Source organism: Tachyglossus aculeatus, chromosome 20, assembly GCF_015852505.1.
Source record: "Tachyglossus aculeatus isolate mTacAcu1 chromosome 20, mTacAcu1.pri, whole genome shotgun sequence".
Lineage (NCBI taxonomy): Eukaryota > Metazoa > Chordata > Mammalia > Monotremata > Tachyglossidae > Tachyglossus > Tachyglossus aculeatus.
The window spans coordinates 20,320,194-20,334,633 of NC_052085.1; the positions used below are offsets into that span (position 1 = coordinate 20,320,194).

The 14,440-nt window shown below is 42.3% G+C and overlaps 1 protein-coding gene across 1 annotated transcript in view; it reads right to left on the bottom strand.

Annotated features, from left to right (window-relative positions):
* ATM (ATM serine/threonine kinase) overlaps window positions 1-10,038 on the bottom strand; it is an 86,641-nt gene extending 76,603 nt beyond the window's left edge. Inside the window, exons 1-9 of the mRNA XM_038761547.1 lie at window positions 10,000-10,038; window positions 9,208-9,302; window positions 8,982-9,094; window positions 5,361-5,506; window positions 4,404-4,568; window positions 3,871-4,036; window positions 3,049-3,287; window positions 2,302-2,465; window positions 341-510 (exon numbers count right to left, since the gene is read on the bottom strand). Of these exons, the coding sequence (XP_038617475.1) occupies window positions 341-510; window positions 2,302-2,465; window positions 3,049-3,287; window positions 3,871-4,036; window positions 4,404-4,568; window positions 5,361-5,506; window positions 8,982-9,094; window positions 9,208-9,279 (1,235 nt within the window). The 5' untranslated portion in view covers window positions 9,280-9,302; window positions 10,000-10,038. The remainder of the gene's footprint in view (window positions 1-340; window positions 511-2,301; window positions 2,466-3,048; window positions 3,288-3,870; window positions 4,037-4,403; window positions 4,569-5,360; window positions 5,507-8,981; window positions 9,095-9,207; window positions 9,303-9,999) is intronic.
* Window positions 10,039-14,440: the final 4,402 nt, after the last annotated feature.

Genomic DNA, 14,440 nt, shown 5'->3' on the forward strand with positions numbered 1-14,440 from the left:
CAATCAATCGTATTTATTGAGCACTTACTGTGTGCAGAGCACTGTACTAAGCGCTTGGGAAGTACAAGTTGGCAACATATAGAGACAGTCCCTACCCAACAGTGGGCTCACAGTCTAGAAGTACTACATATCTATTCTATTTATTTACATATCTATTTATTTTATTTTCTTAGTATGTTTGGTTTTGTTCTCTGTCTCCCCCTTTTAGACACAGTAAGCGCTCAATAAATACGATTGATTGATTGATTAAGTATATTTTGTCCACTAAATACAGTACATTGAATCTTCAATTCAGATTAAAATCTTCTAGGAATACATGAAAAAAGTTCAGGAATTTTACCAAGGCACAAGATCAAAATCATTCTGGGCTTTCTGAAGGTGATCTTTAATTACTTCCCAGCTTAGTTCTATCTTTCTTCTTTTACATGGTGTGCCACCATTGGAAAATTCTTTCGAATTTGTAGCACAGGGCTGAGAAATCTCCAGGACTCTGGTATCTTCATTAAAGACCTTTGAAAACAAACAAAATGCACAAGTAAAATACAGCAATCTCTATGACAACCAGGACTCTTGTATTACAGCATTACTGAATTGGAATAATGGCATTACTATCAGGAAGGCAGCAAAGTTTACTTTGGCTTAAGTAAACCTTGCCCTCCATGTGAAGTATTCTGACTGATAGAGTGATTACTGCCCAGTTCAATTTAACAGATATAATGGTAGAACCACTTAGAAAATGACATTTCTAGTGTGTTTGCACAAAGTGCCATTTTGCAAAATCAGGCGTGCAAGATGTTGCTTTGAAAACTAAGAAGGATACACAAAGTCTTTCACGTTGGTATGTACTGACTGCTATTTGATCATATAACCATATTTTATCACTTTTTTGACATATTTATAATGCTTGGCCGAATGCACTTCACATTATTTCCTATGAGAAACTACTTTGTTCATCACTTTTTTCACTAAACCAACATTTTAATTGAGTGCTAGTTTACGTGTAGCAATAGCCTTCTCTGTTAAGCAATTTTCCCTTGGAAAAACAATTTTATGGTCAAAAAGAGGAAAAAAAAACGATTTTTCTCTAATGGAAAGAAAACCAAATCTTTGGGCTTAAAGAAAAAAAACTATAGTAAAAAACTATGCCAAGTACATGACTATCCTGAAAATAGCATTTGAACACTCCAAAATATCAAAACAGATTTTTATTTGGAAAAAAATCTACACTATAAGCTTCTTTGGGCAGGAAATGTATGTAACTCTGTTCTATTGTAGTCTCCCAAGCACTTAGAACAGTGCTCTCCACGGAGTTGGCACTCAATAAATTTGACTGGTTTGAAATTGTGAATATAAGTTAATAGTGAAATAGCACTGTCTTCCACTGAATTGAATTATTATTGAATGACAATAATAATGATGATAATAATAATAGTATTTGTTAAGCACTTAGAACGATGTGCCAAGCACTGCTCTAAGTGCTTGGGGAATTACAGTTTATCAGTTTGGACACAGTCCACATCCCACGTGGTGCTCACAGCATTAATCCTCATTTTACAGCTGAGGTAACAGAAGAACAGAGAAGTTAAGTGACTTGCCCAAGGTCACGCAGCAGACAAGTGGCAGAGCTGGGATTAGAACCCAGGTCCTTCTGATTGCCAGGCCCATGCTCTATCTGCTAGGGCAAAACTGTGACTGTACGATCGATAAACATTTTTCTGGGGTTCACATTACTTTACAGGTCCTTGGCTTCAGCCAAGTAGAAGTTTCACAAGGAAACGTTGAAGCGAATAAGGTCTTGTTTTAGACTGTACCCTCGTTGTGGGCAGGGAATGTGTCTGCTTATATATTATATATATATATATTATATATATATATATATATATATATATATTATATATATATACTAAGTCCCCCAAGCACTTAATGCCGTGCTCTGCACATGGTAGGCGCTCAGTAAGTGCCACTGATTGAGTGCTGATTAATGAGTCAGTCTTTTCTCCCTGAGAAAGAAGGAAAGATAACTGCGGCTCGTTTCATAGCATACCTCCGGTTAAGGACAACAGAAGGCAAACGCTGGACCAGACCAGCGCGTCATCCAACTCAGTCTTTGTCATCAAATGTGGCCCAAGGTCGCTTGGAAGAATCAAGTGACAGTTATGCACTACGGAATACCCCTTCTAAAGTCTAGGGACGTACAGGCAAAGGCCTCTGACATTCCTCACCTCTGCATGCCCAATTTTTCCTCTTGTGACCCAGGACGATAAGAGCATAATAATTCCAATGAACACCGCATGCTATTACCTGGTGACAAATATCTGCCATTAATTCAATCAGGTTCTCTTTCACAGCAATGTTGCGAGATCCAGAAGAATACTTTCCTCGGCTTCCTATTTGACTTATCTCACTAACCAACAAATCGTACAAGTTGTACAAGATACTCTGCCATTTGGATGAATCGCAAGCACCTGATTTTTGCAAAAACATAAACAGCAGTTTAGATTGGGTTCTATTCCTGACATCTAAAATGTACGCATTTTCAATGAAGGCCTCAAAATGGCTGATGGTCATAAAGCCATTTGGTACATATATAAATTTGAAATCAGTAGATAGTCACAAAACCAACCCTTTCTATATATATATAGTGATTATGGAGATGTCCATAAATATCTGTCACAATTTATTAAAATCTGGCTTCCCCTCTAACCTGTAAGCTCCTTGGGGGAAGGAAATGCACATTCTGTGGCACTGTACGCTCCTAAGCGCTCAGTACACTGCTCTTCACAGAGTAAGAACTACCGATTGATTGAAATTTAAATAGGGATATTTGAAGGAAAGTTGTAATTGGATTTTTTGGCATCTGTTTAAAGTTGTGAATTTAACACCCAAGGCTGCACAATCCACCCAAATTTGGTGGCAGCCAGGAATATTGCCAATGGTTCAGAGAAACGTTTACATCCTGACAGGAAACAATGTTGCCTATTAGAGCTAATGCTTTCCACAACTGCTAAAATTTAAAGTGGAGACTGACAGGAAATGATTCCTGAATACCTTTTTCCTGGGTTTTGGCTCCTTTGGGATGATGGATATGAACTTGCAGTTGAAATAACTCCATAATTATTTCCTTCAGGGAATCATTTGGCCTGTTTTGAGTCCAGATATAAAGCACGACTGGCAGGATTTCTTCTCCCAATTTGCAAATCCGCAAGCGAGAGTTCACCGCAAAGATTTTGAGGAAGATATTAAGAGCTGCTAGAATATAATTCATACCCGCAAAGCTCTTCTCCTGCCTGCAACAGAAGCCAACCAATATGCTCTGTTTGAAAGTAAAATCACTTTGGGGGCAGATACGCAATTCAATTTACACTCTGAAAGAGGTGAACCACGGAACCTCAGGTTGGGGGAACCATAAAGGAAAAATGCAGTGACTGCCTCTGCGTGAAAGGGATCTGACCACAAAGCCGTGAGCTTGGTACACTGCTTTGAACACAGAAGGTGCTCAATAAATACGACTGAATGGCGGAATGATAGCTAACCCTATTTTTCTCATTTAAAACTGCTGTCAAAAAACGGTCCCATTCTGTGCCGTTCTAACGCTAGTGATTCTACTTTGCATTACCTGAGTGTTTTTTCACATATTACCCCATTTTATCCTTATGCCATTTTTTGTGAAGCAGACAAGGTCAGGCATTAAGTTTCCCTTCCTCTCAAGAATAGGGAGAGACGCTTACCGAAGGTATGTACAGAGAATTCACACTATGCCGTCTCTACATTTTCGAGTTTGGGGATACATTTGGTTACCTCCGCCGCAAAGTACCATCCTGTTACCTGCAGCTGATCATTTAAGAGGGTAAAAACCATTCTAGAGATTACCTTGCGCACTGCATGGCTCTGGAAAATAAGTCAAAAAGCTTGGAATTTAATCCATCAGTCTGGGAACAGCATCCTCTGGTCACCGTATGAATTATTCTGGCCACCACAACTCTGTTAATATCTTTGGACGGTTTGAGGTACAATCTGAAGTAGAGGGTCGATAATTCTGTAACGAATTTCAAAATGAGTAACAGGTTATAAGAGCAAAAAAAGCAGCATTACCGCTTTACTATTTGAAGGGGAGAATCGGCACTTTCTAGTAACTGTTATTTAGTTTGCAAATGTATTTCACGAGCGATGGAGTCTTCCTTAAGGAGTGACAGGTGACTGATTATATACACCACTACTGGGGCTGGGCCATGGTATGCGGCACACCGCAAAGTCACTCAAACGTTGGGAAAATGCGGGAATCATTTTCTTCTGAGGAATTTTGCCAAGGGCAAAATTCGTGCCCTCAATTAGAAGGCTTATACCGATGTCTTTCTGCTTCTTATACAGATCCTTTAGGAACAGCCTGATGAAACCCCGCTTACCTGCCCACTGAGGAGCTGAAATTTCACACCAATATTTCCTCACAGAAAGAATCTCCTTGAGCAGAATAGTGCTACAGTCCGCTCCGTATACAGCACTATTGGACGAATCCTTTATTGTATCCATGACGTAATTTAGGAGTTCTTGACATTTTAACCTGGGGGCTCCTTTGAAGAAAGGAATGAAAAAAATCAAGCATGAGGAGCTAGTATAAAGAAAACAAACCATCCATTGCCCAGGCCCCTGGAGTTTGGGCAGTAGAGATGACAGGTATAAACCTGAAACAGAATAATAATAATAATGATAATAACAATGATTGCGGTATTTGTTAAGCGCTATGAGCCAGGCACTGTACTAAGCGCTGGGGTGGATACAAGCAAATCGGGTTGGACACAATCCCTGTCCCACTTAGGGCTCACAGTCTCAATCCCCATTTTACAGATGAGGTAACTGAGGCCCAGAGAAGTGAAGCGACTTGCCCAAGGTCACACAGCAGACAACAGAGCCAGGATTAGAACTCATCATCATCAATCATATTTTCTGATTTTTTTACTATGTGCAGAGCACTGTATTAAGCACTTGGGAGAGTACAATGCAACGTTTAGCAGATGTGTGCCCTGCTCGCAATGAGCTTACGGTCTAGAGGGGAGCTAGGCATTGATATAAATAAATCATTTATCATATTTAATTTATAATTTATAAATATGGATAAAAGTGCTGCGGAGTTGAGGATGTTAGGCCTCCTAAGGGCAGGGATTGTGTCAACCAACTCTACTTTAGTGTCCACTCCAAGCGCTTATTACAGTGCTCTGTACACAGTCATCACACAAGAAATATCACTGACTGATTGAAATTTGGAAATGTAAGAACCACTCGTCAACTCGAAATGTTGGAAGTCGACGACTTCCTGTCGTAATGAATTCAGCCATTCTTTAGACGGTCATAATATGATTACTAACTTTTATTTGCACATCTGATGAAGTACTTGACCAAACTGCTGATTTCTTGCATCTTTTTCTGTCGGGTGGCTTGTGTTGAGGAAGATACATTGGGTTTGGCAGTCCTAAGACATTCTGTTTCTTTCTGGATATACTTTTGTAAAAACCTGCAAGAATTCAAAACTATTTTCAGAGGCACATCACTGAACTACGCATTCTGGATTCATTCATTCATTCAATCGTATTTACTGAGCGCTTAATCATCTCCGTTGTTGGGTAGGGACCGTCTCTATATGTCGCCGAGACGGTCCTTACCCAACAACGGAGATGATTCCTTTATCGATCATTTATCAGCCCCGTGAAACACAGGTGATCTTTCACTCTTGCAAAACTTGACTAGCACTCTTAAATTGGCTCCACGAAAATAATATTAAGTGAATGAGTGCTAGGTGAAATTCAACTGCCCATAAGAAATCAGGTAAAGCATATTAATGCATTTCCAAGAACCAAAAAAAGGACTTTAAATGTAAAATGATTAAAAACTCAACAGTTACAGTTGAGAACATGATCCATATAAACATGTACCCCTAATAAAATACGAACAAATTAAACAGATATCAACAAAAGGATCTGGGTGTGTATTAGTTCTTTTCACAGACTCCTCAAAGCCAGAGGCGTAATAATGAGGATAATAATAACAATGATGATTGTGATATTTGCTAGGAGCTTACTATGTGTCAAGCACTGTACTAAGTGCTGGGGTAAGTACAAGATCAACAGGTCCCACATGGGACTCACATTCTAAGTAGGAAGAAGCACAGGTATTTAATCCCCATTTTGCAGATGAGGAAACTGAGGCAAAAATAAGATGTGACACAGCAGACAACTGGTGAAACCAGAATTACAAGTGAAGTGGTTTTTTTTAAATGGTATTCATTAAGCGCTTATTATGTGCCAGACACTATACTAAGCGCTGGGTAGATACAAGGTATCAGGTTGGACACAATCTCTGTCCCACACAGGGTTCACAGTCTCAATCCCCATTTTACAGATATGGTCACTGAGGCCCAGTAAAGTGAAGTGAATAATAATAATAATGGCATTTATTAAGCGCTTACTATGTGCAAAGCACTGTTCTAAGCACTGGAGACGTTACAAGGTGATCAGGTTGTCCCACGGGGGGCTCACAGTTTTAATCCCCATTTTACAGATGAGGTAACTGAGGCCCAGAGAAGTTAAGTGACTTGCCCAAAGTCAAACAGCTGACAACTGGCGGAGCCGGGATTTGAACCCACGACCCCGGCTCCAAAGCTCGTGCTCTTTCCACTGAGTCACGCTGCTTCTCTAAGCGAAGGGACTTGCCCAAGGTCACACAGCAGACAAGTGGCAGAGCCAGGATTAGAACTCAGGTCCTGACTCCCAGGCACATGCTCTATCCACTAGGCAACACTGCTTCCCCAGGCTTTCCTGGTGCAGGGTGGGGACGGCGAGGGAAGGAGGCATTGGGGACTGCAAACTGCAGAAAGGTCGGTCATCATCATCATCATCATCATCAATCGTATTTATTGAGCGCTTACTGTGTGCAGAGCACTGTACTAAGTGCTTGGGAAGTACAAGTTGGCAACATATAGAGACAGTCCCTACCCAACAGTGGGCTCACAGTCTAGAAGGGGGAGACAGAGAACAAAACCAAACATACTGACAAAATAAAATAAATAGAATAGATATGTACAAGTAAAATAAATAAGTAAGCAAATAAATAAATAAATAAATAAATAAATAAATAAATAAATAAATAAATAGAGTAATAAATAAATAGGTTGGTCGGGAAGAAACGGTGCGGCCTTGTAAGAAAGAGCACGGGCTTCGAAGTCAGGGGATTTGGGCTTCTAATCACAGCTCTGCCACTGGCCTGCTGTGTGATCTTGGGCCAGTCACTAAATTGTTCTGGACCTCAGTTTCCTCGTCTGCAAAATCAAGATTCAATACCTGCTCTCCCTCCTTCTAGCCTGTCAGCCTGTTGTTGGATAGGGATTGCCTCTATCTGTTGCCGAATTGCACTTTCCAAGCGCTTAGTACAGTGCTTTGCACATAGCGTTCAATAAGTACGACTGAAAGAATGAATGAATGTCAGACCTGATCATCTTGTACTTGTACTTCCCAAGCGCTTACTACAGTGCTCTGCACACAGTAAGCGCTCAATAAATACGATTGATGATGATCTTGTGTCTATTCGAGCTTGGTACACAGTACTTGCTTTAACAAATATCACAATGATCACGATTACTATTTACATATACTTTCTACTTACATATACTACCATATAATATATTACTACATCTACGATTTTATATTAATGTCCGTCTCCTCCTCTAGAACGTAAACTCATTGTGGCCAGGGAACCAACTCTATTATATGGTACACTGACTGATTACTGTGTGCAGACCTGTACATATGTTTGTCCATATTTATTACTCTATTTATTTATTTTACTTGTACATATCTATTCTATTTATTTTATTTTGTTAGTATGTTTGGTTTTGTTCTCCGTCTCCCCCTCTAGAACGTAAACTCATTGTGGACAGGGAACCAACTCTATTATATGGTACACTGACTGATTACTGTGTGCAGACCTGTATATATGTTTGTACATATTTATTACTCTATTTATTCATTTTACTTGTACATATCTATTCTATTTATTTTTTGTTAGTATGTTTGGTTTTGTTCTCCGTCTCCCCCTCTAGAACGTAAACTCATTGTGGACAGGGAACCAACTCTATTATATGGTACACTGACTGATTACTGTGTGCAGACCTGTATATATGTTTGTACATATTTATTTTACTTGTACATATCTATTCTATTTATTTTATTTTGTTAGTATGTTTGGTTTTGTCCTCCGTCTCCCCCTTTTCGACTGTGAGCCCACTGTTGGGTAGGGACTGTCTCTATATGTTGCCAACTTGGACTTCCCAAGTGCTTAGTACAGTGCTCTGCACACAGTAAGCGCTCAATAAATATGATTGATTGATTGATTGATTGCAGACCACTGTATTAAGCACTTGGGGGAAATATTAGAGAAGGAGGAAGCCTAGTTGGGAGAAATTGAGCAGAAAGAGTGGAGAAAAGTAGAGAGCAGGGCAGGGAGGCTTCAAAATGCTTCAGTCACAAAAAGAGCTACGGCAACGTTTCCTCTAAAAATCACTGCCCCAGGTAATGAGTGCTTACTGTGTGCAGAGCATCATCATCATCAATCGTATTTATTGAGCGCTTACTATGTGCACAGCACTGTACTAAGCGCTTGGGAAGTACAAATTGGCAACATATACAGTCCCTACCCAACAGTGGGCTCACAGTCTAAAAGGGGGAGAAAGAGAACAAAACTAAACATACTAACAAAATAAAATAAATAGAATAGATATGTACAAGTAAAATAAATAAATAAATAAAGAGAGAAATATGTACAACCATATATACATATATACAGGTGCTGTGGGGAAGGGAAGGAGGTAAGATGGGGGGGATGGAGAGGGGGACGAGGGGAAGGGGAAGAGGAAGGAAGGGCCTCAGTCAGAGCACTGTATTAAGCACTTGGAAGATGCAGAACAGAAACCAACAAAAGAAGTTAAAATATACTACCTAAAAATGGCATCCCAATTCAACTGTTTTCCTTGTCTGGAATCAGAATTCCGATCCAGGCACTGGACTGTGAGACGATCACGAATCAGCCGCTTGAATTTCTCAACTTCTTTCTGAAAACACATTCAAACTGGGGTTTATTATACGCACCCGCGTGTCGCACTAGGATAGACTAAACTGATTATCCTTCAGACGCTTCACGCGAGGATACGCTGAAATAACTCACCCTCCGTTCTGTGGCTCTGTCATTTTCGAGTTGACGGCAGCAAAGAAGCAGGTCATTGAGTGCAAGACTCATGATTCAAGTTTTCAGTATACAATCTGTGAATAAGAAAAAAAAGAAGATTATTATTATCAGGCCAATACTTTTTTTCAAAAGCATGACAAGGGTTGTACTGTGTTGAACGGAGAACTCTAAAAGATGTCACTGTTGATGATCGACATGGGAGTAGAGAAGCAGCGGGGCCGAGTGGAAAGAACCCGGGCCTGGGAATCAGTGGGCCTGGGTTTTATCCCGGCTCCGCCCCTTATTCATTCACTCAATCACATTTATTGAGCGCTTACTGTGTGCAGAGCACTGTACTAAGCGCTTGGGAAGTACAAGTCGGCAACATATAGAGACGGTCCCTACCCAACAACGGGCTCACCGTCTAGAAGGGGGAGACAGACAACAAAACATTTACGAGAGCGCTCAGTAAACAGGACGATTTGACGGATTTATGAAAGCGTCCAGCAAACAGGCTGATTTTCGGGATTTACGAGACCGCTCGGTAAATGGGCTGATTTTAAAAAGTTCCGAAAGTGCGCAGTCATTACGGTTTTAGGGATTTACGAGCGCTCAGTAAATAGGACGCTTTCCGAAAGCGGTCAGCAAACAGGAGGATCTTACGGATTCAGGCGCGCTCAGTAAATAGCTGACTTTACAGATTTACGCAAGCTCTCAGGAAATAGGCTGATTTTAAGGAGTTCGGTCATGACGATTTCTCAGCGCTCACAACAACATCTGCTTATTGCTTACCTGCTACGGGTCCTCGGGCAAGTCACTTCACTTCTCTGGATCTCCGCTCCCTCCTCTGTAAAATGGGGGGGTACGGCTGGGAGCCCCGTGGGGGACAGGGCCTCTGCCTGACCTCACTGCATCCACCCTGGCGTTCAGTACAGCGCCTGGCGTGTAGCGAGCACTTCAAGTCCACAAAAACGAAACGGGAACAAGCAATGAAGACTCTGGATGCCCTCAAGAATATTTCTTGAATTCCTACTTTGTGTCGATTTCATTAGTCTGGAGGAGGAGGAGGGAAGGAGATGGGAAGAAAAAGAAATGTGAGAGCGCTTGAGACGGGCGTCTCTCACATCGCCCGCTCCAAAGTGCTGCAAACAACAGTCACTCAGGAAACTTTCAAGAAATCAGCTCACCACCCCCCCAGGGAGAATTTGCCTCTACTATTTCGTTGCGCTCTGACCCGTCTCCTCTTCCTCCTCAGGAATATACTCATTTCAGGGCGAGGGGGAGGAGGGGGAGAGGAAGGAGGGGGCTCAGTCTGGGGACTCAGTCCAGTGCTTTGCACACAGTAAGCACTTAGCAAATGTCATTATCGTGATTAATACCAATATCATTACTATTAATTCTTACTACTAACTTCTCTGGGCCTCAGTTCCCTCATCTGTAAGATGGGGATTAAGATGTGAGCCCCACGTGGGGCAACCTGATCGCCTTGTATCTACCCCAGCGCTTAGAACGGTGCTTAACACATAGTAAGTGCTTAGCAAATGCCATTGTTATTATCATTAATACCAATATTATTATTATTAATTCTTACTACTAACTTCTCTGGGCCTCAGTTCCCTCATCTGTAAGATGGGGATTAAGATGTGAGCCCCACGTGGGGCAACCTGATCGCCTTGTATCTACCCCAGCGCTTAGAATGGTGCTTAACACATAGTAAGCACATAGCAAATGCCATCATCATTATCATTAATACCAATATTATTATTATTAATTCTTATTACTAACTTCTCTGTGCCTCAGTTCCCTCATCGGTAAAACGGGGATGAATACTGGGAGCCCCACGTGGGGCAACCTGATCGCCTTGTATCTACCCCAGCGCTTAGAACGGTGCTTAACATATAGTAAGCACATAGCAAATGCCATCACCATTATCATTAATACCAATATTATTATTATTAATTCTTATTACTAACTTCCCTGTGCCTCAGTTCCCTCATCTGTAAAATGGGGATGAAGACTGGGAGCCCCACGTGGGGCAACCTGATCACCTTGTATCTACCCCAGCGCTTAACACACAGTAAGCACCTAGCAAATGCCACCATTATTACCATTAATAACAATATTATTATTATTAATTCTTATTACAAACTTCTCTGTGCCTCAATTCCCTCATCTGTAAAATGGGGATGAAGACTGGGAGCCCCATGTGGGGCAGCCTGATGATGTTGCATCTCCCCCAGAGCTTAGAACAGCACTTAACACACAGTAAGAGCTTAGCAAATGCCACCATCATTATCATTAATACCAATATTATCATTATTAATTCTTATTATTAACTTCTCTGTGCCTCAGTTCCCTCATCTGTAAAATGGGGATGAAGACTGGGAGCCCCACGTGGGGCTCCCCCTCCTCTCTCTCCCTCCCCCCGCCTTACCTCCTTCCCCTTCCCACAGCAGCTGTATATATGTATATATGTTTGTACACATTTATTACTCTATTTTATTTGTCCAGGTTTATTCTATTTATTTTAATATGTGTTGTTTTGTTGTCTTGTCTCCCCCTTCTAGACTGTGAGCCCATTGTTGGGTAGGGACCATCTCTATATGTTGCCAACTTGTACTTCCCAAACGCTTAGTACAGTGCTCTGCACCCAGTAAGCGCTCAATAAATACGATTCAATGAATGAATGAATCCGATGACCTTGTATCTACCCCAGCGCTTAGAACAGCGCTTAACACATAGTAAGCGCTTAGCAAATGCCATCATCATCATTAATACCAAATTTATCATTATTAATTCTTATTCCTAACTTCTCTGGGCCTCAGTTCCTTCATCGGTAAAATGGGAATTAAGATGTGAGCCCCACGTGGGGCAACCTGATCACCTTGTATCTACTCCAGCGCTTAACACACAGTAAGCGCCTAGCAAATGCCATCATTATTATAATTAATACCAATATTATTATTATTAATTCTTATTACTAAGTTCTCTGTGCCTCAGTTCCCTCATCTGTAAACTGGGTATGAAGACTGGGAGCCCCACGTGGGGCAACCTGATCACCTTGTATCTACCCCAGCGCTTAACACATAATAAGCGCCTAGCAAATGCCATCATTATTATCATTAATATCAATATTATTATTATTAATTCTTATTACTAAGTTCTCTGTGCCTCAGTTCCCTCATCTGTAAAATGGGGATGAAGACTGAGAGCACCACGTGGGGCAACCTGATCACCTTGTATCTCCCCCAGTGCTTAGAACAGTGCTTTGCACACAGTAAGCGCTTAGCAAATGTCATCATTATTAATACTACTATTGTTATTATTAATTCTTGTTACTAACTTCTCAGGGCCTCAGTTCCCTCATCGGTAAAACGGGGATGAAGATGTGAGCCGCTGTGTGACCCTGGGAGAGCCATTTAACTTCTCTGGGCCTCAGTTCCCTCATCTGTAAAATGGGAATGAAGACTGGGAGCCCCACGTGGGGCAACCTGATCACCTTGTATCTCCCCCAGCGCTTAGAACAGTGCTTTGCACACAGTAAGCGCTTAGCAAATATCATCATTATTAATACCACTATTATTAGTATTAATTCTTATTACTAACTTCTCAGGGCCTCAGGTCCCTCATCGGTAAAACGGGGATGAAGATGTGAGCCACTGTGTGACCCTGGGCGAGCCATTTAACTTCTCTGGGCCTCAGTTCCCTCATCGGTTAAACGGGGATGAAGATGTGAGCCGCTGTGTGACCCTGGGCGGGCCATTTAACTTCTCTGGGCCTCAATTCCCTCATCGGTAAAACGGGGATGAAGAGGTGCGCTGCTGTGTGACTCTGGGCGATTCATTTAACTTCTCTGGGCCTCAGTTCCCTCATCGGTAAAATGGGGATGAAGACTGGGAGCCCCACGTGGGGCAACCTGATCACCTTGTAACCTCGCCAGCGCTTAGAACAGTGCTTTGCACACAGTAAGCACTTAGCAAATGTCATCATTATTAATACCACTATTGTTATTACTAATTCTTACTATCTTCTCAGAGCCTCAGTTCCCTCATCGGTAAAAAGGGGATGAAGATGTGAGCTGCTGTGTGACCCTGGGCGAGCCATTTAACTTCTCTGGGCCTCAGTTCCCTCATCGGTAAAACGGGGATGAAGAGGTGAGCCGCTGTGTGACCCTGGGCGACCCATTTAACTTCTCTGTGCCTCAGTTCCCTCATCGGTAAAACGGGGATGAGGATGTGAGCCGCTGTGTGACCCTGGGCGAGCCATTTAACTTCTCTGGGCCTCAGTTCCCTCACCTGTAAAATGGGGATGAAGACTGGGAGCCCCACGTGGGGCAACCCGATCACCTTGTAACCTCGCCAGCGCTTAGAACAGTGCTTTGCACACAGTAAGCGCTTAGCAAATGTCATCATTATTAATAGCACTATTATTAGTATTAATTCTTATTACTAACTTCTCAGGGCCTCAGATCCCTCATCGGTAAAACGGGGATGAAGAGGTGCGCTGCTGTGTGACCCTGGGCGACCCATTTAACTTCTCTGTGCCTCAGCTCCCTCATCGGTAAAACGGGGATGGAGATGTGAGCTGCTGTGTGACCCTGGACGGGCCATTTAACTTCTCTGGGCCTCAGTTCCCTCATCGGTAAAACAGGGATGAAGACCGGGAGCCCCACGTGGGGCAACCTGATCACCTTGTATCTCCCCCAGCGCTTAGAACAGTGCTTTGCACACAGTAAGCGCTTAGCAAATGTCATCATTATTAATACCACTATTGTTATTACTAATTCTTACTATCTTCTCAGGGCCTCAGTTCCCTCGTCGGTAAAACGGGGATGAAAATGCGAGCCGCTGTGTGACCCTGGGCGGGCCACTTAACTTCTCTGGGCCTCAGTTCCCTCATCGGTAAAACGGGGATGAAGAGGTGAGCCGCTGTGTGACCCTGGGCGGGCCATTTAACTTCTCTGGGCCTCAGTTCCCTCATCGGTAAAACGGGGATGAAGAGGTGCGCTGCTGTGTGACTCTGGGCGATTCATTTAACTTCTCTGGGCCTCAGTTCCCTCACCTGTAAAATGGGGATGAAGACTGGGAGCCCCACGTGGGGCAACCTGATCACCTTGTAACCTCGCCAGCGCTTAGAACAGTGCTTTGCACACAGTAAGCACTTAGCAAATGTCATCATTATTGATACCACTATTATTATTACTAATTCTTACCATCTTCTCAGAGCCTCAGTT